This window comes from Amblyraja radiata, chromosome 3, assembly GCF_010909765.2.
Source record: "Amblyraja radiata isolate CabotCenter1 chromosome 3, sAmbRad1.1.pri, whole genome shotgun sequence".
In the NCBI taxonomy this organism is placed as follows: Eukaryota; Metazoa; Chordata; class Chondrichthyes; order Rajiformes; family Rajidae; genus Amblyraja; species Amblyraja radiata.
In genome coordinates this window covers 52,623,148-52,647,363 of record NC_045958.1, presented here as the reverse complement: position 1 = coordinate 52,647,363, position 24,216 = coordinate 52,623,148, and the positions used below count along the sequence as shown (strand labels likewise).

Below are 24,216 nucleotides of genomic sequence, written 5' to 3'. Positions count from 1 at the left end.
AAAGGGCTTGCACACAAACTAAAAATCCCTCAATTTCTAAAGGAAACAAAACCTTTCTCTGCTCCTGGTTGATGTTTACCTCCGGTTTGGTGTTCAACCTTTACGTAACATTTCTTTAGAAATACTAAATAATGGGGGAAAAACTTAATGATAGAATGAGAAAATATCAAAATTAATTCTACTTGTTTAATTTTATGATCAGTCAGGAATGTTTAAATGTTATGTACCAGCATTGGAACAATTAAATGTTTCATCTAGATATTGGCACTAAAGACAATCTAATTGAAATGTTCTTTTTAAATATCTGCATAATAAAGCACAACTATGAGAAGGGTCAATTTTAAGGTGAAAAATGTATTCACTTTGATTTTAAAAATTGGTTCCTGATATAATGAAAATAACATATTAAGATGGATTGGAGAAAACATTTTATTGTGTCATTCCAACTGTTGGAGATGAGTTTCAGATGCTCAATGTAGGTTTTTCAGGTGCAAGGACAAACAGGCATCCTTTCTTTCCTTTCCATCTTATTTGGAAGAGTGGCTACATTTCAGCAGCCATTTGATCCTTTTATTCCCAAAGTTGCATTATTCATCTAAGTGGTGAGTCTTGGCATTGCCTTCATCCAAGAAGGATTAACAAACCTTGTCTCTGTCTCTTGCCTGGAAAGTATGTGTATTTCTCAGAGAGGGACATTAGATTTTGAGCAGCAGCAGAAACCTAGATGATATTTGCCCTCCATATCTCATTAATATTGACATTTGTGTGCCCACCAAGTGTAGTATTGATGAAGGGCTATATTTAAAAGGTTCAAACATCTGGTGCATGTATTATTAGTTCAGAACTCATTAAGCTGTTAGGGAATATGACATTTGTACTTGTGAAGATCATGTAACCTCATGCCTCCAATGTTCCAACAGTTCCATGGTTATTCGAGACCTGACCTTACGGAGTGCAGCAAGTTTTGGTTCTTTCCATCTGATACGCTTGTTGTATGATGAGTACATGTTTTATCTGGTGGAGCACAGGGTGGCTCAGGCTACTGGGGAAACGCCTATCGCTGTGATGGGAGAGGTAAGGTTTAAAGGGTCTTAAAATATAATAACAGCTTTTTACTACAAATATAGAAACATAGAAACATAGAAATTAGGTGCAGGAGTAGGCCATTCGGCCCTTCGAGCCTGCACCGCCATTCAATATGATCATGGCTGATCATCCAACTCAGTATCCCGTACCTGCCTTCTCTCCATACCTTCTGATCCCCTTAGCCACAAGAGCCACATCTAACTCCCTCTTAAATATAGCCAATGAACTGGCCTCAACTACCCTCTGTGGCAGAGAGTTCCAGAGATTCACCACTCTCTGTGTGAAAAAAGTTTTTCTCATCTCGGTTTTAAAGGATTTCCCCCTTATCCTTAAGCTGTGACCCCTTGTCCAGGACATCCCCAACATCGGGAACAATCTTCCTGCATCTAGCCTGTCCAACCCCTTAAGAATTTTGTAAGTTTCTATAAGATCCCCCCTCAATCTCCTAAATTCTAGAGAGTATAAACCAAGTCTATCCAGTCTTTCTTCATAAGACAGTCCTGACATCCCAGGAATCAGTCTGGTGAACCTTCTCTACACTCCCTCTATGGCAATAATGTCCTTCCTCAGATTTGGAGACCAAAACTGTACCCAATGCTCCAGGTGTGGTCTCACCAAGACCCTGTACAACTGCAGTAGAACCTCCCTGCTCCTATACTCAAATCCTTTTGCTATGAAAGCTAACATACCATTCGCTTTCTTCACTGCCTGCTGCACCTGCATGCCTACTTTCAATGACTGGTGTATCATGACACCCAGGTCTCGCTGCATCTCCCCTTTTCCTAATCGGCCACCATTTAGATAATAGTCTGCTTTCCTGTTTTTGCCACCACATTTATCCACATTATACTGCATCTGCCAAACATTTGCCCACTCACCCAGCCTATACAAGTCACCTTGCAGTCTCCTAGCATCCTCCTCACAGCTAACACTGCCCCCCAGCTTAGTGTCATCCGCAAACTTGGAGATATTGCCTTTAATTCCCTCATCCAGATCATTAATATATATTGTAAATAGCTGGGGTCCCAGCACTGAGCCTTGCGGTACCCCACTAGTCACTGCCCGCCATTGTGAAAAGGACCCGTTTACTCCTACTCTTTGCTTCCTGTTTGCCAGCCAGTTCTCTATCCACATCAATACTGAACCCCCAATGCCGTGTGCTTTAAGTTTGTATACTAATCTCTTATGTGGGACCTTGTCGAAAACCTTCTGGAAGTCCAGATACACCACATCCACTGGTTCTCCCCTATCCACGCTACTAGTTACATCCTCGAAAAATTCTATAAGATTCGTCAGACATGATTTACCTTTCGTAAATCCATGCTGACTTTGTCCAATGATTTCACCACTTTCCAAATGTGCTGTTATCCCATCTTTAATAACTGACTCTAGCAGTTTCCCCACTACCGATGTTAGACTAACTGGTCTGTAATTCCCCGTTTTCTCTCTCCCTCCCTTCTTAAAAAGTGGGGTTACGTTTGCTACCCGCCAATCCTCAGGAACTACTCCAGAATCTAAAGAGTTTTGAAAGATTATTACTAATGCATCCACTATTTCTGGAGCTACTTCCTTAAGTACTCTGGGATGCAGCCTATCTGGCCCTAGGGATTTATCGGCCTTTAATCCATTCAATTTACCCAACACCACTTCCCGACTAACCTGGATTTCACTCAATTCCTCCATCTCCTTTGACCCGCGGTCCCCTGCTATTTCCGGCAGATTATTTATGTCTTCCTTAGTGAAGACGGAACCAAAGTAGTTATTCAATTGGTCCGCCATATCCTTGTTCCCCATGATCAACTCACCTGTTTCTGACTGCAAGGAACCTACATTTGTTTTAACTAATCTCTTTCTTTTCACATATCTATAAAAACTTTTGCAGTCAGTTTTTATGTTCCCTGCCAGTTTTCTTTCATAATCTATTTTTCCTTTCCTAATTAAGCCCTTTGTCCTCCTCTGCTGGTCTCTGAATTTCTCCCAGTCCTCTGGTATGCTGCTTTTTCTGGCTAATTTGTACGCATCATCCTTCGCTTTGATACTATCCCTGATTTCCCTTGTTATCCACGGATGCACTACCTTCCCTGATTTATTCTTTTGTCAAACTGGGATGAACAATTTTTGTAGTTCATCCATGCAGTCTTTAAATGTCTTCCATTGCATATCCACCGTCAACCCTTTTAGAATTAATTGCCAGTCAATCTTGGCCAATTCACGTCTCATACCCTCAAAGTTACCTTTCTTTAAGTTCAGAACCATTGTTTCTGAATTAACAATGTCACTCTCCATCCTAATGAAGAACTCAACCATATTATGGTCACTCTTGCCCAAGGGGGCACGTACAACAAGACTGCTAACTAACCCTTCCTCATTACTCAATACCCAGTCTAAAATAGCCTGCTCTCTCGTTGGTTCCTCTACATGTTGATTTAGATAACTATCCCGCATACATTCCAAGAAATCCTCTTCCTCAGCACCCCTGCCAATTTGATTCACCCAATCTATATGTAGATTGAAGTCACCCATTATAACTGTTTTGCCTTTGTCGCACGCATTTCTAATTTCCTGTTTGATACCATCTCCAACTTCACTACTACCGTTAGGTGGCCTGTACACAACACCCACCAGCGTATTCTGCCACTTAGTGTTTCGCAGCTCTACCCATACCGATTCCACATCCTCCAAACTAATGTCCTTCCTTTCCATTGTGTTAATCTCCTCTCTAACCAGCAACGCTACCCCACCTCCTTTTCCTTTCTCTCTATCCCTCCTGAATATTGAATATCCCTGGATGTTCAGATCCCAGCCTTGGTCACCCTGGAGCCATGTCTCCGTGATCCCAACTATATCATAATCATTAATCGCTATCTGCACGTTCAACTCATCCACCTTATTACGAATACTCCTTGCATTGAGACACAAAGCCTTCAGGCTTGTTTTTACAACACTCTTACCCCTTATACAATTATGTTGAAAAGTGACCCTTTTTGATTTTTGCCCTGGTTTTGTCTGCCTGCCACTTTTACTTTTCACCTTGCTACCTATTGCTTCTACCCTCATTTTACACCCCCCTGCCTCTCTGCTCTTGTGCCCATCCCCCTGCCACATTAGTTTAAGTCCTCCCCGACAGCACTAGCAAACACTCCCCCAAGGACATTGGTTCCATTCCAGCCCAGGTGCAGACCGTCCTGTTTGTACTGGTCCCACCTCCCCCAGAACTGGTTCCAATGCCCTAAAAATTTGAATCCCTCCCCCTTGCACCATTTTTCAAGCCACGTATTCATCTGCAATATCCTCCTATTTCTACTCTGACTGGCCCGTGGTACTGGTAGTAATCCAGAGATTATTACCTTTGAGGTCCTACTTTTAAGTTTATCTCCTAGCTCCCTAAATTCATCTTGTAGGACCTCATCCCTTTTTTTACCTATATCGTTGGTGCCAATATGCACCACGACAACTGGCTGTTCACCCTCCCCCTCCAGAATGTTCTGCAGCCGTTCAGTGACATCCCTGACCCTTGCACCAGGGAGGCAACATACCATCCTGGAGTCTCGTTTGCGGCCGCATCCAAGCCATTCTGCAAATAATGTCACATTTGAAATCAATATTTCTTAAAAAGGTTACTCCAGTAATCTCTCATGTTCATTTGAACATCTGTTAATTAGTACTCTAATGGCTCGACATGAGAGAACTCAAGTAAGAAAATACTTTGCAGATTACATGAATTTTGAGCAGCAGCAGAAACCTAGATGATATTTACTCTCCATATCTCACAAATACTAAATATCATGCAACACCTCTTTGCAACCGTCTGCTATTGATGAAGGATTTCATTTGAAAGATTCATTCATGTGATACATACTAGAATTCCTTTTTTATTTTCTGTCTTTATTATTCTATTTCCATTGGTTTCCAGTCTCCTATCTCTGATTATTACAACATATATAAAAATGTAAAAAGCAAGACTTGGCCAGTTGGCTCCTTGAAGCAACAGTATTATTTTGTAAGATCATGACTGACCCGATCTCGGATTCAACATCACTTTCATTCTCTTTCCCCACACAGCTGGTCTTTCTTTTGGTTTAAATGTCTGTCAGTTGAATAAATTCACTAACATCATCTCAGCATCATGGGACAGAAATTTAAAAGATTCATGACACTCTGAAAAAAAGAAATTCTTGCTCATCTCTGAATGAAATCGGCAACCATTTTTTCTTGAACCCACTATAGGAAACATCCTCAGCATCCATCATGTCAATCCTTCGCAGAATCTTTGTATGTTTCAATAAGATTGGCTATCATTCTTGAATATGCTGATGAGTATAGGCCCAACATGATCAACCTTTCCAACTATGTCAATCTTTCATCTAGAAATCAACAATAAAATGTTTAAGAAGGAACTGCAGATGCTGGAAAATCGAAGGTAGACAGAAATGCTGGAGAAACTCAGCGGGTGAGGCAGCATCTATGGAGCAAAGGAAATAGGCAACGTTTTGGGTCGAGACCCTTCAAACTGATGTGAGGGTGGGGGGGGGGGTGGCGGGAAGAAGACTATTTCCTTCGCTCCATAGATGCTGCCTCACCCGCTGAGTTTCTCCAGCATTTTTGTCTAACTTAATAAAATGTATCTGTGCTTCCGCCAATGCAAGTTGATCACTTATCCTTAGTTAAATATGGAGACCAAAACTGTATATAGTATTCCAGATGTGGTCTCACCAAGGCCTTCTAAAATTGCAGTAAAACTGGCTACTTTAATAAAGACCAACATTCCACTAATCCTCCAAATTGCTGTACCTTCATGCTAATCCTTTGTAATCCACATACAAGCACTCTCAGCTGCTTTTGTAGTATCACTCTACATATTCATTTACTTTTTCATTCATTTCTTATAATTGATAATCTTATATTTTTCCATGTTATACTTCATCTGGCAATTTCTTATCTATCACTGACCTATCTATATCTCTTTGTAGGCTGTTTGCATTCTTCTCATGGCTAGCCAGCCCATGTAAGCTTTTATCAACAGCAAATTTAGCCACCGTGCACTTGATCCTTTGTCTAGAGCATCAATACAGATAGTAAATAGTTAACGCAGCACTGAACCTATGCCACCTCACTAGATACTGATTGCTACTATGAGAAAAATCAGTTTATCCAAACTCTGTTTGTGTTTCTTGTTGCTCTTCTATTCATGCCATTATATTAACCCATGTGCGGACGTGGCGTCGAAGGCCGAGAAGCAGAAACAAAGAAGTGGAAGCCAAATAACCGAACAGAAACGTAGCCGAAAAGCCAACTAACCGAAAGCTTACAAAGCCGAAAAACCAACGAACCGAAAGGGCAGGACGCCTAAAAGCCAACAAACCGAAAGGGTGGGACGCCTAAAAGCAAACTCACCAAAAGGCCGCTATGCCGAAACGCTAATTCACCGAAAGGCTGCGTCGCCTACAAGTCAACTCACCGAAAAGCCGCTCTGCCTAAAAGTCAAATAACAGACATGATGCTGCCGGGGGGTGGGACTTGTCAGCGATTGGTCCAGACCCCCGCGTCCATCACATCACCGGCATGTAGAGACGGGAGGGTGGGGTTATTTTCCCACAAAAGCCATAGGTGACTGGGCACTCTGACCCGAGCACCAAGTTGTAAGCGGCCGAAGGAGCGCATCCCTCGGGCCAGCCCCCACTCTCCCACGGCCACGGCCGCCTTCTGCCTCGTCTCCCCCGCGGCCGCACTGTGACGGGCTGTGAGTCGGCAGCGCACGCACACACACGGGGCTAGGTGGAGCAGAGGTGTGGGACAGGCTGGTCCCTCCGCCCACCCAGTCACTAACCGCGATGCATTGCCATCGAACCTTAACCCCCATACCAGGGTGATTAACCACCCGATACCCACACCGGGTAATTCACCTCCACCCCGGCCGCAGGGACAGACGGCATTGGCAGCCATAGTAAATCGCTTTTAAAACATGGGGACACACACAAATTCCCTGGCGCGCCGATGACAAGTGTGCATGACAACGAACAATTTTATCTCCTCCCATTCACCCCCCCCTCCCCTTGACAACAAGAAGCACGTTTTATTTATTGTTTAAACACAGTAATACCGTCTGGTTGCCTGCGTAACGCACACAAGCTCCCACGCTCAAAACACCAGATAATCTATAATCTGTTTTAACTGAAGATGGGCACAAAAAGCTGGAGTAACTCAGTGGGACAGGCAACATCTCTGGAGAGAAGGAATGGGTGACGTTTTGGGTCGAGACCATTCTTCAGACCTCAATGGTCTCAGCTGCTGAAATGAGGCAACTGTCACACCAAAGATAGACACAAAATGCTGGAGTGACTGTGGGACAGGCAGCATCTCTGAAGAGAAGGAATGGGTGGCGTTTCGGGTTGAGACAGTTCAGACTCAGTCTTCAGGTCTGAAGAATGGTCTCGACCTGAAACGTCACCCATTCCTTCTCTACAAAGATGCTGCCTGTCCCACTGAGTTACTCCAGCTTTTTGTGTCCATCTTCGATTAAAACAGATTACAGATTATCTGGGGTTTTGAGCATGGGAGCCTGTCCCTGCATTACGGTATTACTGTGTTTAAACAATAAATAAAACGTGCTTCTTTTTGTCAAGGGGGGGTTGGGTGGGAGTGGGAGGAGATAAAATTGTTTGTTGTCATGCACACTTGTCATCGGCCCGCCAAGGAATTTGTGTGTCCCACCTTGTTTTAAAAGCTATTTACTATGGCTGCCAATACCCCGAGCCATCTGTCCCCACGGCCGGGGTGGGGGGTGAATCACCTGGTGTGGGTGTTGGGGGGGTGAATCACCCCATGTGTGGGTCGGGGGGGTAATGCACGCTGGTGTGGGGGTTGGGGTCCGATGGCGGTGCATCTGGGTGGGCGGAGGGACCAGCCTGTCCCACACCTCTGTTCCACCCGGCCCCGTGTGTGTGCGTGTGCTGCTGACTCACAGCCCGTCACAGTGCGGCCGCACGGGGGAGACGAGGCGGAGAGTGGCCATGGGAGAATGGGGTATATCCCGAGTGATGCGCTTCTTTGGCCGCCTACAACTTGGTGCTCGGGTTCAGAGTGCCCAGTCACCTATGGCTTGTGTGGGAAAATGACACCCACTCTCCCGTCTCCAGCGGCCTGTGATGTGATGGACGCGGGAGTCTGGACCAATCGCTGACAAGTCCCGCCCCTCACCCCGGCAACGTCATGTCCGTTATTTGACTTTTCGGCAGAACGGCCTTTCGGTGAGTTGGTTTGTAGGCGACGCAGCCTTTCGGTGAGTTGGCGTTTCGGCAGAGCAGCCTTTTGGGGAGTTTGCTTTTAGGCGTCCCACCCTTTCGGTTAGTGGCTTTTCGGCTTTGTTTCCGTTCGGTTATTTGGCGTCCACTTCTTTGCTTCGGCTTCTCGTCCTTCAACGCCACGTCCGGGTACCATATTAACCAGCCCCATATGTTTTTATCATGTAGTGTCATCTTTTATGTCACACTAGAAATCTATCCTCCTAGAAATTTGAATAGATGATTGGTTCCTCTTTATCCACTTTGTTTCTTACTTCCTGATAGCACTAACAAATGTATCGATAAATCTATCTATGCTATAAATTGTGTTGATCGTGCTACAATTGTCCAAATGTTCTGCTGTTACCTTATAATGATTTCCAGCATTTTCCCAATGACAACCCCTAGACTAACTAGCCTATAGATTCCTGTTCTTTTTCCGCAGACTTTTCTAGAATAATGGCATTAAAACTACCATTTTCCACAATTAGGAAAGTTTCCAAGATAAGATAATTATAACCCTTGTGGCAAATGGAACTGCACGACATTAACAAAAAATTGATATTTTAAGATATACTGTGAGGTGTCATAACAGACTTTTTTTGGGGTTTTGTCAACTTTGAGACAAATCAAATTAGATACCATGCAGCTGCATAAACATAGGAATGCCACAACAAATTTCTATATAGAATTTTAACAAGTCCACACATAGCTTTATCTGTACTGTGTCAAATTCTTAAGGTAACAGTAATTCTTATGGTAACTAAAAAGGCTATAGGGGGAGAAAATATGAGGTATGAAGGTAAGCTAGCCACAAATATAAAGGAGGATAGTAAAAGCTTATTTTGATATGTGAAGAGGAAAAAATTAGTTAAAACCAAAATTGGACCCTTGAAGACTGAAAAGGGCAAATTTATTATGGGGAACAAGGAAATGGCAAACTAGTTGAACAGGTACTTTGGATCCGTCTTCACTAAGGAGTCACAAACAATCTCGCTCCATAGATGCTACCTCACCCGCTGAGTTTCTCCAGCATTTTTGTCTACTATCCCTGATGTACTAGTGGCCAGAGGATCTAGGGTGACTGAGGAACTGAAGGAAATTCACATTAGGTAGGAAATGGTGCTGGGCAGACTGATGGGACTGAAGGCTGATAAATCCCCAGGGCCTGATGGTCTGAAGTCCCAGGGTACTTAAGGAAGTGGCTCTAGAAATCGTGGACACATTGGTGATCATTTTCCAATGTTCTATAGATTCAGGATCATTCTTGTGGATTGGAGGGTAGCTAATGTTACCCCACTTTTTAATAAAGGCAGGAGAGAGAAAACAGGGAATTATAGACCAGTTAGCCTGACATCGATGGTGGGGAAGATGCTGGAGTCAATTATAAAAAGATGAAATAGCAGTACATTTGGATAGCAGTAGAAGGATCGGTCCAAGTCAGCATGGATTTACGAAGGGGAAATCATGCTTGACTAATCTTCTGGACTTTTTTGAGGACGTAACTGGGAAAATGGACAAGGGAGAGCCAGTGGATGTAGTGTACCTGGACTTTCAGAAAGCATTTGATAAGATTCCCACATAGGAGAATAGTGGGCAAAGTTAGAGCACATGGTATTGGGGGTAGGGTGCTGACAAGGATAGAAAATTGGTTGGCAGACAGGAATCAGAGAGTCGGGATTCACGGGTCCCTTTCGGAATGGCAGGCAGTGACGAGTGGGGTACCGCAAGGCTCGGTGCTGGGACCTCAGCTATTTACAATATATATTAATGATTTAGATGAAGTGATTAAAAGTAACATTAGCAAATTTGCAGATGACAGAAAGCTGGGTGGCAGTGTTAACTGGGAGGAGTATGCTAGGAAGATGCTATGAGGATGCAGGGTGACATGGAGAGGTTGGGTGAGTGGGCAGATGCAGTTTAATGTGAATAAATGTGAGGTTATCCACTTTGGTGGCAAAAACAGGAAGGCAGATTATTATCGAAATGGTGTCAAGTTGGGAAAAGGGGAAGTACAACGGGATCTGGGGGTCCTTGTTCATCAGTCACTGAAAGTAAGCATGCGGGCACAGCAGGCAGTGAAGAAAGCGAATGGCATGTTGGCCTTCATAACAAGAGGAGTTGAGTATAGGAGCAAAGAGGTCCTTCTGCAGTTGTACAGGGCTCTTGTGAGACCACACCTGGAGTATTGTGTGCAGTTTTGGTCTCCAAATTTGAGGAAGGACATTCTTGCTATTGAGGGAGTGCAGCGTAGGTTCACAAGGTTAATTGCCGGGATGGCGAGACCGTCCTATGTTGATAGAAGTCAAAGTCAAAGTCAATTTTATTCGTCACATGCACCCGAGGGTGGAGTGAAATGGAGCGGCTGGGCTTATATACTGGAATTTAGAAGGATGAGAGGGTATCTTATTGAAACATATAAGATTATTAAGGGTTTGGACACGCTAGAGGCAGGAAACATGTTCCTGAAATTGGGGGAGTTCAGAACCAGGGGCCACAGTTTAAGAATAAGGGTAAGCCATTTAGAACGGAGATGAAGAAATACTTTTTCACGCAGAGAGTTGTGATTCTTTGGAAATCTCTGCCTCAGAGGGCGGTGGAGGCCGGTTCTCTGGATGCTTTCAAGAGAGATTTAGATAGAGCACTTAAAGATAGCGGAGTCAAGGGATATGGGGAGAAGGCAGGAATTGGGTACTGATTTTGGATGATCAGCTATGATCACATTGAATGGCGATGCTGGCACGAAGGGCCAAATGGCCTACTCCTGCACCTATTGTCTATTGTCTACTGTATTTACATTCTAAAGTGAATATTTAAAGCTGTCAAAATTTTAGCTTTGTCATGAATAGCAGAAACCTATTGTAGTCACAGAAAGATGTAGCAGAGAAGCAGGCTCCACGGTCCACTCTGTCCACAAAGAACATCAAACATCTATTGACACTAATCCTACTCTAATCCATACCATTCTCCCCACATTTCCATCAACTTCCCCTAGACTGCCAATCACCTACACACGAGTCAATTTACCGTTGTTAATTAATCTAGCAAGCTGTGTGTCCCTGAAATGTGGGAGGGAACCAGAGTACCCAGAGGAAATCTGTGCATTCCGAGAGAAAAGCCAAAGAGAATGTGCAAACTCCACGGACAGCGCTGCAGTCCTGATTAAGTCCTGGTCACTGGAACTTTGAGGCAACAAGTCTAATAACTGAGCCACTGCGCCATCCATATTGATGTTAGTGGGGCTGTGAAAGGTGGGTAATTTGAATAAATGAACAGGTGATACATTTGAAGAAATGAACAGGTGAGGTAACAGAAGAATTTAAATTCGTGGATGCAAATTTTAAACTAGAGATGTTGGAAGACCAGATGCTAATGTAAATCATCCTGGACAGGAATGATGAATTAAGAGGACTTGGTACCCAGTAGGAAGAGCCATAGTTATTGCTGAGCTGAACTTTATGGAGAAGGATAAACAGGCCAGCTAAGAGAACGTTGGAATGACCAAATCTGAAGTGTCACATGCATAAATTAGGGTTTCAGAAGATAGTATGGAAGTGGGTAATCGAACAAGGAGGCAAGGGTTGTCTTTTTAATGGACAGGATAATGGGTGAGCATCTCAATTTAAACCTTTAGTATACCGAGATTGCCAAGAGTCTGATTCTTAAGACATTGGCAGAGAGAATCAGTAAGCTGATGGTGATGGTACTAAGTAAAAGTTTTAACCAGAGTTAAAACCAAAAGTTTTAACCAATCTTGTATATTCTTCTAAGTTCTTCAAAGTAACATCTATCTGCTACCAGATTTAACAGCATCGTGCAAAGGGTAAATACAATATCCACTGCCCTCTTCCATCAGAAAATTTGCAGCACTGAGATTTAGCGCATGTTGATAAGTAACACGTTTGATTCCAGTACATCTGTTTCTGTTCATTGTCTACTTTCTGTTTTTAAATATCTTTTAATTTACTTAGAATTAAGTAGGTGTTTTCTTTAAATAGGGTTGTTAGTTATAAGACTGTCTTTACATGCATTCAGTAGTAATACCTTTGATTTTGCAACACACAAACCGTGAAAGGAAGTTGATAAATGAAATTTATTTGTGTTGCAGTTTACTGATCTCAGCACGATGTCTCCACTGAACATGTATAAAGGCAAGTATTTCTTGACTAACATTTTTTTTTGAAAAGCCATTATTTCACAATTGTCATTTGAAAATTAACATCCATATTTTATAAACAAAAAAAAATTGATATGTTCTTCAAAAACCAACACCATAAAAGGATTATGGATATTGTAGGCTGATTATGGTTTACAGCTATTCTTCAAAGCAAACATTTTCATAATTGATAAATATAATTAGCCCAAATTGTTTAAGAATGTCTCTTGCATGCAAAGGAACGGTGGTGGTGTCCACTGTTGTGATCTGCTTATTTTATCTTTATAGGTGGGTCCTATTAGTCAAGTGGCTCTCAGAGAACCACTTGCTTTTGGTGATTTTATTTTTGGTGTCATCAACCTGGCCTGGTTGATGAATGGCCTTCTGGAAATGAAGTCAGACAACTTTAACCAGTGTCCAGACTCGGCAAAGCAATCCCATCCCATCAATCCCATTTCCCATTCCACTTCTTATTTCCCTGAACCCCCAGTTACTTACTCTTTCTCATATTCTTATCAGCTGACCTTTGTATTTTTTGGCACATATCTACACTGAGGGTGATTTGCTCAGTCAAATAGCTTATCAGCACATTTCTGGCATGTGCAGGGGAGAGGGGGTGGATGTAACCGGAGCACACAGCGGAAACCAAATAAAGTCATGGAGAGGTACAGACACAGACAGCAGCTGAGATCTGGGTCAAACCCACAGACCTGGAGATGTGTGGCAGACGTACTAATTACTGTATCACCTGGCCGTTCAGGCTGGACAGTGCTGAGGGCAATTGATGGATGTCTTAGGAGTGGCTTTGGCTGATTGTTGCCATTTGAAATACAGGAGTCTTTGTAGTTACCGCATAACTGGTAGCCTCTACCATGACCAGGCATAGGAGAAGTCAAGATAGACACTAAATGCTGGAGTATCTCCGCGGGTCACGCAGCATCTCTAATCGCAGGTAATTCCAATCTTTGATCGGAAGCATTGGAGAAGTCAACACTGCTATAGAGAGGGTTTAGTCAGTGGAGCCTATTCCCCAAGCATTTTATGAGAAGTATGCTTCTTTCTTCATCTGCCCGAGAAGCTTGCATGCCGAGACACGGGTTTTAAAAAATTATTACCCACTGGTATTTCCCACATATTGCAAGGTGCACTTCAGTCATAAAACCATACCAAAATCAACCTGCCTCTGCAGGTGAAGTCACAGTGTTCCTGAACTTAATCTTCTGGTTATTCCAGGTGGTGGTGGATGATACCTATTGCAGATCCACGGGGCCACATCTTCCCATCTCCTCCCCTTTCGGCTTTCCGCAGAGACCGCTCCCTCCGTAACTACCTGGTCAATTCGTCCCTTCCCACCCAAACCACCCCCTCCCCTGGTACTTTCCCTTGCAACTGCAGGAAATGCTTCACTTGCCACTTTACCTCCCCCCTCGACTCCATCCAAGGATCCAAACAGTCTTTCCAGGTAGGGCAGAGGTTCACCTGCACCTCCTCCAACCTCATCTATTGCATCCGCTGCTCTCGGTGTCAACTGTTCTACATCGGTGAGACCAAGCGCAGGCTTGGCGATCGCTTCGCCTAACACCTCCGCCCAGTTCGCATTAACCAACCTGATCTCCCAGTGGCTCAGCACTTCAACTCCTCCACCCATTCCGAATCCGACCTTTCTGTCCTGGGCGTCCTCCATGGCCAGAGTGAGTTACACCGCAAATTGAAGGAGCAGCACCTCGTATTTTGCTTAGGTACTTTACACCCCAGTGGTATGAACATTGACTTCTCCAATTTCAGGTAGTCGTTGCTTTTTCCCTCCTTCCCAGCTCTCCCACAACCTACTGTCTCCGCATCTTCCTTTCTTCTTCCCGCCCCCACATCAGTTTGAAGAAGGGTCTCGACCCGAGACGTCACCTATTCCTTCGCTCCATAGATGCTGCCTCACCCACTGAGTTTCTCCAGCATTTTTGTCTACCTACAATTTAATCCAATGCTGCATTTACGATACGATACGATAGAACTTTATTTATCCCAGGAGGGAAATTGATTTATCAACAGTCATAAAAAACACAAAATACATGAAATATGAAACATGAAAATAAAGTGACGAGTGGTAAAGCTTTGGGAATGTGCAAAGATTGAGGAGATGGGAGGGGGGGGTGGGGCACTCAGTCGACCCAAGACAGAAGGGGGAGGAGTTGCAAAGTTTGATAGCAACAGCCACAGGGAAGAAGGACCTGTGCCGTTCTGTTCTGCATCTTGGTGGAACCAGTCTGTTGCTGAAGGTACTCCTCAGTTTGACCAGTGTGTCATGGAGGGGGTGAGTTGTATTGTCTAGGATGCTACACAGTTTGAGGAGCATCCTCCCCTCCAAGACCACCTCCCAAGAATCCAACTCCGCCCCCAGGACGGAGCCAGCCTTCCTGATGAGTTTGTTGATCCTATTGTAGTCCGCAGCCTTCGCCCTGCTGCCCCAGCTCACGGCAGCGAAGAAGATGGCACTGGCTACCACCAGTGGAACATCTGCAGCATCTCACTGCAGAAGTTGAAGGAGCGGAGCCTTCTCATAAACTACAGCCGGCTCTGTCCCTTCTTGTACAGGGCCTCAGCGTTCTTGGACCATTCCAGTTTACTGTCCAGGTATACTCCCATGTATTTGCACTCCCTGGTAAACTGCACATCCACACCACTGATGGAGACAGGGGACAGGGGTGTTCCTCTCCTCCTAAACTCCACCACCGACTTAGTCTTGTCGGTGTTGAGCTGCAGGTCATTTAGCCCACACCACTCAACAAAGTCGTTGACTACACCTCTGTATCCAGCTTCCCTCCTCTCACTGATGCAGCCCACAATTGCAGAGACATCTGAAAACTTCTGCAGGTGGCAGGCGGTGGAGTTATATCTGAAGTCCGAGGTGTAGATGGTAAACAGGAAGGGAGAGAGAACCATCCCCTGTGGGGCCCCTGTGTTGCTCACCACCATGTCCGAGACACAGTTCTGTAGCCTGATATATTGTGGTCATCCAGTCAGGTAGTTGGTGATCCAGGACATCAATGGAGCATCCACCCGCATCTTCATCAGTTTGTTCCCTGGTAGTGCAGGCCGGATCGTGTTAAAAGCACTGAAGAAGTCAAAAAACATGACTCTCACTGTGCTCCCGGCTTATCCAGGTGAGGATAGGAACGATGGGGCAGGTGGATGATGGTGTCCTCAACCCCCATCTTTGCTTGGTAAGCGAACTGCAGGGGGTCCAGGTAAGGTTTAATCAGGGGTCGCAGGTGAGTGAGCCCCAGCGTCTCCAGGGACTTCATGATGTGTGAAGTCAGTGCTACCGGTCCGTAGTCATTGGGGGAGCTGGGGTGCTTCCTCTTTGGTACAGGAACCAGGCAGGATGTCTTCCACATGACAGGAACCCACTCCAGGCTCAGGTTGAAGATATGCTGTAGCACTCCACACAACTGGCTGGCACACACCTTGAGTACCCTAGGGCTGACAACATTGGGACCTGTACCTTTGGCTGGGCGGAGTCTGCTCAGCTCCTTCCTCACCTGCTCAGCCTTGATAGTCAGGTCCGACAACGAAAGGGCCGAGGAAGTGCACCAGGGGGATTGAGGGGGAGAGACTGTCGGGGAGCAGGGGGGAGGGTGGACAGAGGCCCCACCATCAAATCTATTAAAAATCAGGTTTAGCTCATTGGCCCAGTCCAGATTGCTTTCCCTCCTCAGGTCACAGGTCTTCTTGTAGCCTGTAATGCTCTTCATCCCGCTCCACACATCCCTCAACTTGCCGCTCCAGCTTCCTCCTGTAGTCGTCCTTGTCCTGTCTTAGTCTTGCCTTCAGGTCTTTCTGAACCCGTTTCACCTCCTCCCTGTCACCATTCCTGAAGGCCCTCTTCTGGTTGAGAAGGACTTGTTGTTGGGGAAACAGTGTACAGTCTCTTCAGGGACAACGTTATTCACACAAAACATTATGTACCTGGCAACACAGCCGTGAGTCCATCAATGTCCTCTCCATGGGGACTACAGAGTGCGTCCCAGTCTGTGTCCTCAAAACAGCCCTGTAGAGTGCCATAGGCCTCCTGTGACCACCTCCTCACTGACCTTGTTGTCACAGGCAGCCTCTGGACCATTGGCTTTTACATAGGTAGGAGGTGAACCAGGTTGTGGTCGGATCTTCCCAGTGGCGGAAGGGCTATGGAGCTGCATGCCTCTTTAACATTGGCATACAGCAGGTCCAATGTTTTCATATCCCTGGTGGGACAGTCAACAAACTGAGTGAAAGCGGGTAGGGTAGTGTCCAAAGTCACGTGGTTGAAGTCCCCCGAGATAGCGATGAAAGCACTCGGGTATTGTGTCTGGGTCTTGCGATGCCTGTGTGGATGACGTCACACGTGCGCAGAGGGTTGGCGGACAGGGGAATGTAAACAGCCATCACAGTGACATGTGAGAATTCCCTGAGCATATAGTATGGACATAAACCCACAGCCATCAATGTCCGGGCTACACACACGCTCCTTATGTGATGTGACGAGGGTTGCACCATTTGTTGGTAACGAGAATAGCAAGTCCCCCACCTTTACACTTGCCACCCTCACTGCAGTCCCTGTCCGCCTGAACAGACTGAAAGCCGCCCACACTCGTGTTGAATTAAGGGATCACAGCACACTGCTCTCATGGTACTGCCTCTGGGTCTTCACTAGTGCAGCTAGCTCGTCCATCTTGTTAACCAGCGATCTCACATTTCCCATTGTGATGGAAGGCAAGCATGGCTTGTGCCTCTTTCTCTCCGCACATCGTTTTACTCCCGCCCAGCATCCCCTGTATTTCCTCCTCAGTTCCTTGGGGATTTCTGATATAACCCTGGCAAAGCCAGCCTGTCGGAGCTCCAGCAGTTGATCCCCAGGGTAGTCATTAAAGAGACCAAAACCTTGATTGGACATGGTGAAAAAGTATCTACCCAATGAGGAAAGAGATAAAAAGTTTCCACCACCACAACATGGTGCAATAAACTAACTAACTAACCAAAAAAATACTAAATAAATATGAATTAAATAAGTAAAAATAAAGGGAAAGACGATCCCTTTGGCTGGCTGACATGTGCACAGCATCGGAACCGGAAACCATTTGCTGCTACAATAAGTTCCTATAGGGAAGGAGAGGGGAAAACTGTGAATTGCCTCTGTGGTGGTCTTCACATAGATTCAGGGAGTATACACTGCCTCCAAATGGCACGACAGGCTCCAAAACCTTTTCAAACCCAACCACTGAGCTCATGGCAGTCAGATCTGGTTTTATACATTATCTAAATGATGACACCTCTCACAATGCAATTTTCCCTCAGTGGAAAATGATGTCAGTTAAGATTATGCGCTCAAATCCTGGATCGGAGCTTGAAGTAGAACTGTCCATTAATTTAGTGCTATCAGCTAAACCAAGCTGACAATGTGTTACATGGTTGCAGTGAACAGCAGGACGACCTTGGAAGTTAAATGGTAGAATTGAAAATTGGAATTTGACTCCTCTAACTTCATTTGATTTCCAAATTCTCTACTAATCTTCACACGACATAATCCCAATTCCAATCCATGGTTTATTTTATGCTGAATACCATCTTGTCTGTCTTTTAAACTGTCTTTTAATTCTTAAGTAACCTACTCACAATTCTGTGTTCTGAGAGGTAAGGTTATTCGTGGAATGTAACATACTTCAACAATGATGAGCATGTGGTGTAAAATGTTCATTATGTATTTTTCCTTTCCTTCTGAAGATGAAGGAAGTGAGGTTGACAGCGAAATGGATGACGAATTAGAAGATCCTGGAGAACCACCTTTCAAACGAGAGAAAATAGACCTAAACCAGACATTACAAGGTGTATGTGTTGCGTCGTCCCTTAACAGCACCATACAGCCAGACCCTCTGATTCCACTTCATGCTGATCAAATCATCACAAGTGTGGCTAGTGCCAGGCACTGCAACACTGCCGGAAGCACATACACAGCAGTCTAAACATAAACATGAGCTCAGAGTGATAACCCCTCTTTTCTTTACATCGTCTGAAGCCTCACACTTTGGTGGCTTCAGCTATTCAGATAACACATATTACTATGCTGAATGTTACTCTCATACACTAAATGGGTGTATATAGTTTTTTTTTAAGTTGTGTTTTTAGTTCAATGTTGGCTACATGAGGTTCTCTGTAGATATGATAGATGTTATTATGATGAACTTATAACAATACAAGTTGATTTAATTAGTTAAGATTTTGATTCAAAATATATTCTTATACATAATTCAGGGCAGGATATGCACACTTGACAGCAGAAGTACATGAAGGTCAGGGCTTGAATTCAACAATATCCTGTTGTCTTACTGCTTGTTTTATCATTTTCGTTCAATTCTGTTTCAATGAGATCCAGGATTGATATTTCTGCCACTTTTCTTTAATGCACTTAGACAAGTTTATAATAGGATAAAACTATATTCGATACAAATTATCATACATAGGAGCTTCTATCTTCCCAGCATCATGTGGGTTGGTGTGGCATGGTTATCAACAATAGTATTCTTGACCAAAGTGTTTGCTTAAGTAACAAGGTTTGTGCCTCACCACCATTAATGCCTCAGATTTCAATAATTGTGCTGTTACCTCAATGATTGTTCCAACTACATTCAATTTATTTATAATCAGAGCGCATTAGTTCCTCAGTCTATTATTTCCAATTTATTTTCACTATACTTTACTCAGAGATGGTTTTTCACTGGACGTGATTTCTCACAAAATTGGAGATTCCTTTTTAAAAGAAACACATTTCTGCCATTTAAATGGTCACTTATCTGAACACGTAATTGGGTTTTCTACTAAATTCCAATCACAAAGCAGTTCATTTCAGCATATTGATGTGCTCTAAGCTTTGGCCACAAATATTTGACTGTTACACACAGAAGAGTCTATTTTTTTCATTCAAAATGAGCCACACTTCTGCTGTTGAATGATGCAGTTTTGGAATGTAGATTGATGGTTAAAGTTGAAAGCTTGAGAAGGGAGGCAGTAGTCATTCTTATTGTTCTCCCAAAACTGTACTGTATTGTTAAAATCAAAATCTACTTATTTCTTTTAAGTAACCCTCCTACATTTGCAGTAGGCATAATGGAATTCCCTTTGAAACGTCAATGTTTTGAATGCTACTGATTTGCATCGCAGTGCAGCCATAATTAATAAAGATTAGTTTAATAAATTTGGGGGGATATATGTTAATAATCAAGGCTGCTGTATGTGGTAAAATATATTGCATTTGTTGCAGTTATAAATACACTTTATAAATAGGGTCTTGCTAGACCAACAAAAAGTATACTGTTTCATTGAAGTTCAGTGTACCTGTAGTTAATGTTAGGACAGACAGGTTCATTGCAAATTGACCTGTCTGTCTCATCTGTTTTGCTCTAGTGTCTTTAGCTGCTATTTATAATAAGACTTTACAAGGGGTTGACCAATACTACCTGTTGCCAGTACTCCTAGATGTTTTAGTGGATGAAATAAGATTCAATGTCAGTTTCCTTTCTGTAAAGTTAGATGTAGATTTCAAATAGGTTTGACTCAAATATTAGAAATTGGACTGAAATGTTGTTACGCAAGAATGGGAATCTGATTTTGTGAAAATATTGAATGGCTATTTACATTTATTTAAAACTGGCATCATGGTTGGTAATTACTGTGATATCCCAGCTGGTTCCAGTGGCTGTATTAGCCAACTCCTCAGTGCAACTACAAAATACAAGGAATGTAGCACTCAGCATAGTCTTGGCAGCTTTACATTGAGTTTTATGTGTGTTCTGTGTGGTTGTCCAAATGACTAGACCAAAAGTACTGTAGCTGGCACACCTCACACATACTCATCAATTCTGTAGGAACAGACTTGGTAGGCAGTTAATTGCCGCTTCAGGAATGTACGTCAGGGATTACTGTACCTCGGCTATTACACAGTGCCTTAAACAGTTATGGGAAGAGTTAATTTTTGTAGCTCAGCAAGGTGTGCCTGCTGTTTTTCTATTATCCACAGGGGAAGACATGGAAAAGAAGCTTGAGTGAAAATTCTTAGAAACCTATGTCTTTTTCTTACACTAAGAATGAGTATATTTGTCTATGAAGCCATGTGGAATTACCAATATATACATCAATCAGGAGTTGTGACATATCTCAATTATCTAAGAGGGGAATGTGCCACATCTGATATTTTGGAGCAACTCAGAAGTCACTAATCAATGCAAAATTCTTGACTTATTTTTTAGCTCATTCTAAAGATAAACAGGTTATGAGCATTCATTGGCATAGATAGGCACACACATTGTTCTCCCATATAATTGCTTGAAACTTAGTGAGCTACTCAATATGTTCTACATTTATTCTGAAAATTAATCCTGAAGAAATGGAAATGCAGTATACAAATACTGGATCCTCTACTTATATAATCGCCAATCCTGTTTGGTACTATATATGTTTTTTTCAAACTTCCCTCTCACTTAGTGAAAATGATTTCTTTTCTGAGGGAGAATGGATCCCTGAATGTCAGATTTTTTATCGTGGTTTTGGTAAAATATGCTCTAATTAATCATATTCAAATCAAGATAAAAAGAAAATCTTACTACTCGGTTATTTCAGTTTGTTTTAAAATGAAATGATTTTCAGTGCTATGGCAGTGAGCTATAGAAATTAGATAATAAATAACTGGACTTTGAAATGTGATTCCCTTGGTATACGGTTTCAGATTTTAAAGAATAAATAAAAATTCTGAAGAACACTTCAACATACCCGACCAGAAAAATAAGTTACAAAATTTATTTTGAAAGAAAAACAGATATTAATAATATTGATATATAAATGTTTACCTTCAGCCAATAAAACCCAACTTAAATCATTCCTAAATGAAAACAAAGCAACAGAAAATATAATTTGGTTGTTATGTTTTTTATTAAACTAATTAGGTTTAAACAAACATACTCATTCTTTTTTAGCATCTGATCATTATTAAGCATTGTGATCAGGAAACAACAAAAGATCACAGGGCAGCTTTGACTGCACCTTGGTGAGTTGTGGGAGAGGTGGGGTGGGTCTCCTTGAATCTGTTTGCTGTGCTTTCAAACCAATTTCCAACGGTTTAATTTTTCACACAGATTCTGGTCTTAACAGTTTTAATGTTAATTAAATCATTTTTGGGGCACATATTTCAAACATTATGCCCACTTACAATCTTAAAAAAATGTATTACTTATTTCTGTTTTATGTTAACATTTGCATACTGTTCTGGACCAAAATGTGTTTATATTGTGTATCAATGTGTTTGTAATGATTCAGAAAAGCCTTCTATATATTTCTTATCTTTGTTCTTTTTTCAATGTTTAGTTGTCATGCAGATATATTTGGATTGTAACGTGCAATTTAGAGGATTGTTAAGGGGATAGGGAGGGTTTATCGATAGATCCTGTGATGACAAATGTAGTTCTGTAGAACAGAACATACACTGCTCTGATTAAACATTAGACTCATTGAACTTTGCTAGCAATGAGCATTTTGCCTGGCAGAAAAACTGGAATTGAAGCATGACCTTTATATTGAGTTTCAGTACTAACGGATAACAGTCCAGTGAATTGTTCTCATACGTGAAGGTATGCATTGAAAGCTCTGTGTTTTGGCAGTAGAAGTGCTTCTCAGTCTGCATGCCTTTCTATATGCTGCTAGTTGGTGGTTTTGTTTTGGTGCCAGTTAGGTAACCACATTTTAATTTTCTCGCACTTTTTCCTGCTTATATCATCACATTTCAAAGAGCCACTTACAGAGTGAATTATTTCAACCTTTATTAAATATTTATACGTAAATTAAATACAATCCCATTTAAGCCTTATCACAAAAATACTAGTGTCATTTTTTTGCCAAATGGCATGATGTGGAGTACTGAAGTATTGAAGAGAGATAACATTGACATGTTGTGACAGTTCCAATTACCAGCTTGTTTCAATTTCAGTTTCTGAATGTAGCACCCAAAGGTATTGTAGTTTTGTAGCACCAAAGGTTTTGATTAAGTGCGTCATTGCTAAAGTTTATCTAATTTGAGAATGCTTATAAATTAGTTCCATTTTAAAAACAGCTCATATAAAAAATGCCATTGCTTGAATTGTCGGAGCATTTTTTCCCTTTTTGTTTCAATCCATTTCTGTGTCTTAATAATATTTTTGCATCAATAATATGTTTGTAGCCATGACCCATTTGGATAATCTATGTTCAACCCTTTTTCAGTGGTGCCCTCCAAATCAATGGTTGGGATGCAAGAATGGCACAATTTAACTACCCCTCTGGTATTCGAGCCATGACAACTGTTGAACAAAAAATAAACTGCTGGAGGAACTTAATGGGTCAGGCAGCTTCCATGCAAGAAAACAGACAGATGTTTTGGATTGGGACTCTTCTTCAGACATAGTAAGGGTACTGACCTGAAATGTATTCTCACCTACATCTGAGACACCTCATGTGCCCTTCAACTCTTTAATAACTTTCAATGTCAAGGCCCCCATTGCATCATCTTCAGCATGGATGTCCAGTCCTTCTACATCCCACACCAGCAAGATCCCAAGGCCCTCAGTTTCTTACTCCAACTAAGACCCAATCAATTTCCCTCTAACAACACTCTCCTCCGCCTGGCGGAACTCGGCTTCACCCTCAACAACTTCTCTTTTGACTCCTTTCACATTCTCCAAATTAAAGATGTAGCCATGGGTACTCGCATGGGCCCCAGAATGCTAGCCTTTTTGTCGGTTATGTCGAACAGTCCTTGGTTCAGGCGTACATGGGACACTATCCTCCAACTCTCTCTCCTCTACTTCAACTACTGCGTCGGGGCTGCCTCCTGCACCGAGTTTCCCTGGTCCTCACCTTTCACCCCACTAGCCACAGCATCCAACATATCAGATCCATCATTTACGTAATCTCCAATATGATCCCACCATCTTCCCATCTCCACCCTTTTCCGTCTTCTGCAGAAACCACTCCCTCCACAACTCCTTGTTTCACTCATCCCTTCCCATCCAAACCACCCCCTCGCCAGGTACTTTCCCCTGATGTAACACCTATCCCTATACCTCCTGCCTCGCCTCCATCCAGGGACCCCAGTGGCTCTTCCAGGCAACGGCGGAAAACCCGGGGGGGCCAGAGGGGACACGTCCTCCCCATGTTTTGAGAGGTGGGGGACATCCCCCCCAAGTTTTTGTGATCCCGATTTTAAAATCGCCGTTTTTAGCACTGGATTCAGCCTCCGAAGCCTCGCGCGTGTGTGTGAGTGTGCGCATGCGCGCGTGGCCGCCAAAAAATTGTGTCCCCCGTCCCCTCCATGTTTTGATAGTGAGTTCCGTTCTTGCTTCCAGGTGAGACAGAGGTTCACAGGCACCTCCCTTAACCTCATCTACAGTATCTGGTGTCCCCTATGAGGCCGCCTGTACATCAGCAAAACCAAACGTAGACGGCAACCATTTTGTTGAACACATGCTCTTGGCATCTGGATCTCTCCGAGAGACCCTACCAGATCTCTCGGTTGCTCACCATTTTAACCACCTCCCCCCCCCCCCTTCCCATTCCCATTCTCACACTGACCTTTCTGTCCTGGGCCCCCTCATTTGAGAACCAGTAGATTGTGCCTGAGGCAAGTGTTTATAATTGGGTGGA

General features: G+C 43.2%; 1 protein-coding gene across 3 annotated transcripts in view; it reads left to right on the top strand.

Annotated features, from left to right (window-relative positions):
* Nucleotides 1-23,407, top strand: part of rfx3 (regulatory factor X3) — a 291,788-nt gene extending 268,381 nt beyond the window's left edge. For all 3 annotated transcript variants that reach the window (XM_033017807.1, XM_033017806.1, XM_033017809.1), the window contains 3 exons: nt 921-1,074; nt 12,475-12,517; nt 18,277-23,407. In XM_033017807.1, coding sequence (XP_032873698.1) covers nt 921-1,074; nt 12,475-12,517; nt 18,277-18,515 — 436 coding nt within the window. In that variant the 3' untranslated portion in view covers nt 18,516-23,407. The remainder of the gene's footprint in view (nt 1-920; nt 1,075-12,474; nt 12,518-18,276) is intronic.
* Nucleotides 23,408-24,216: the final 809 nt, after the last annotated feature.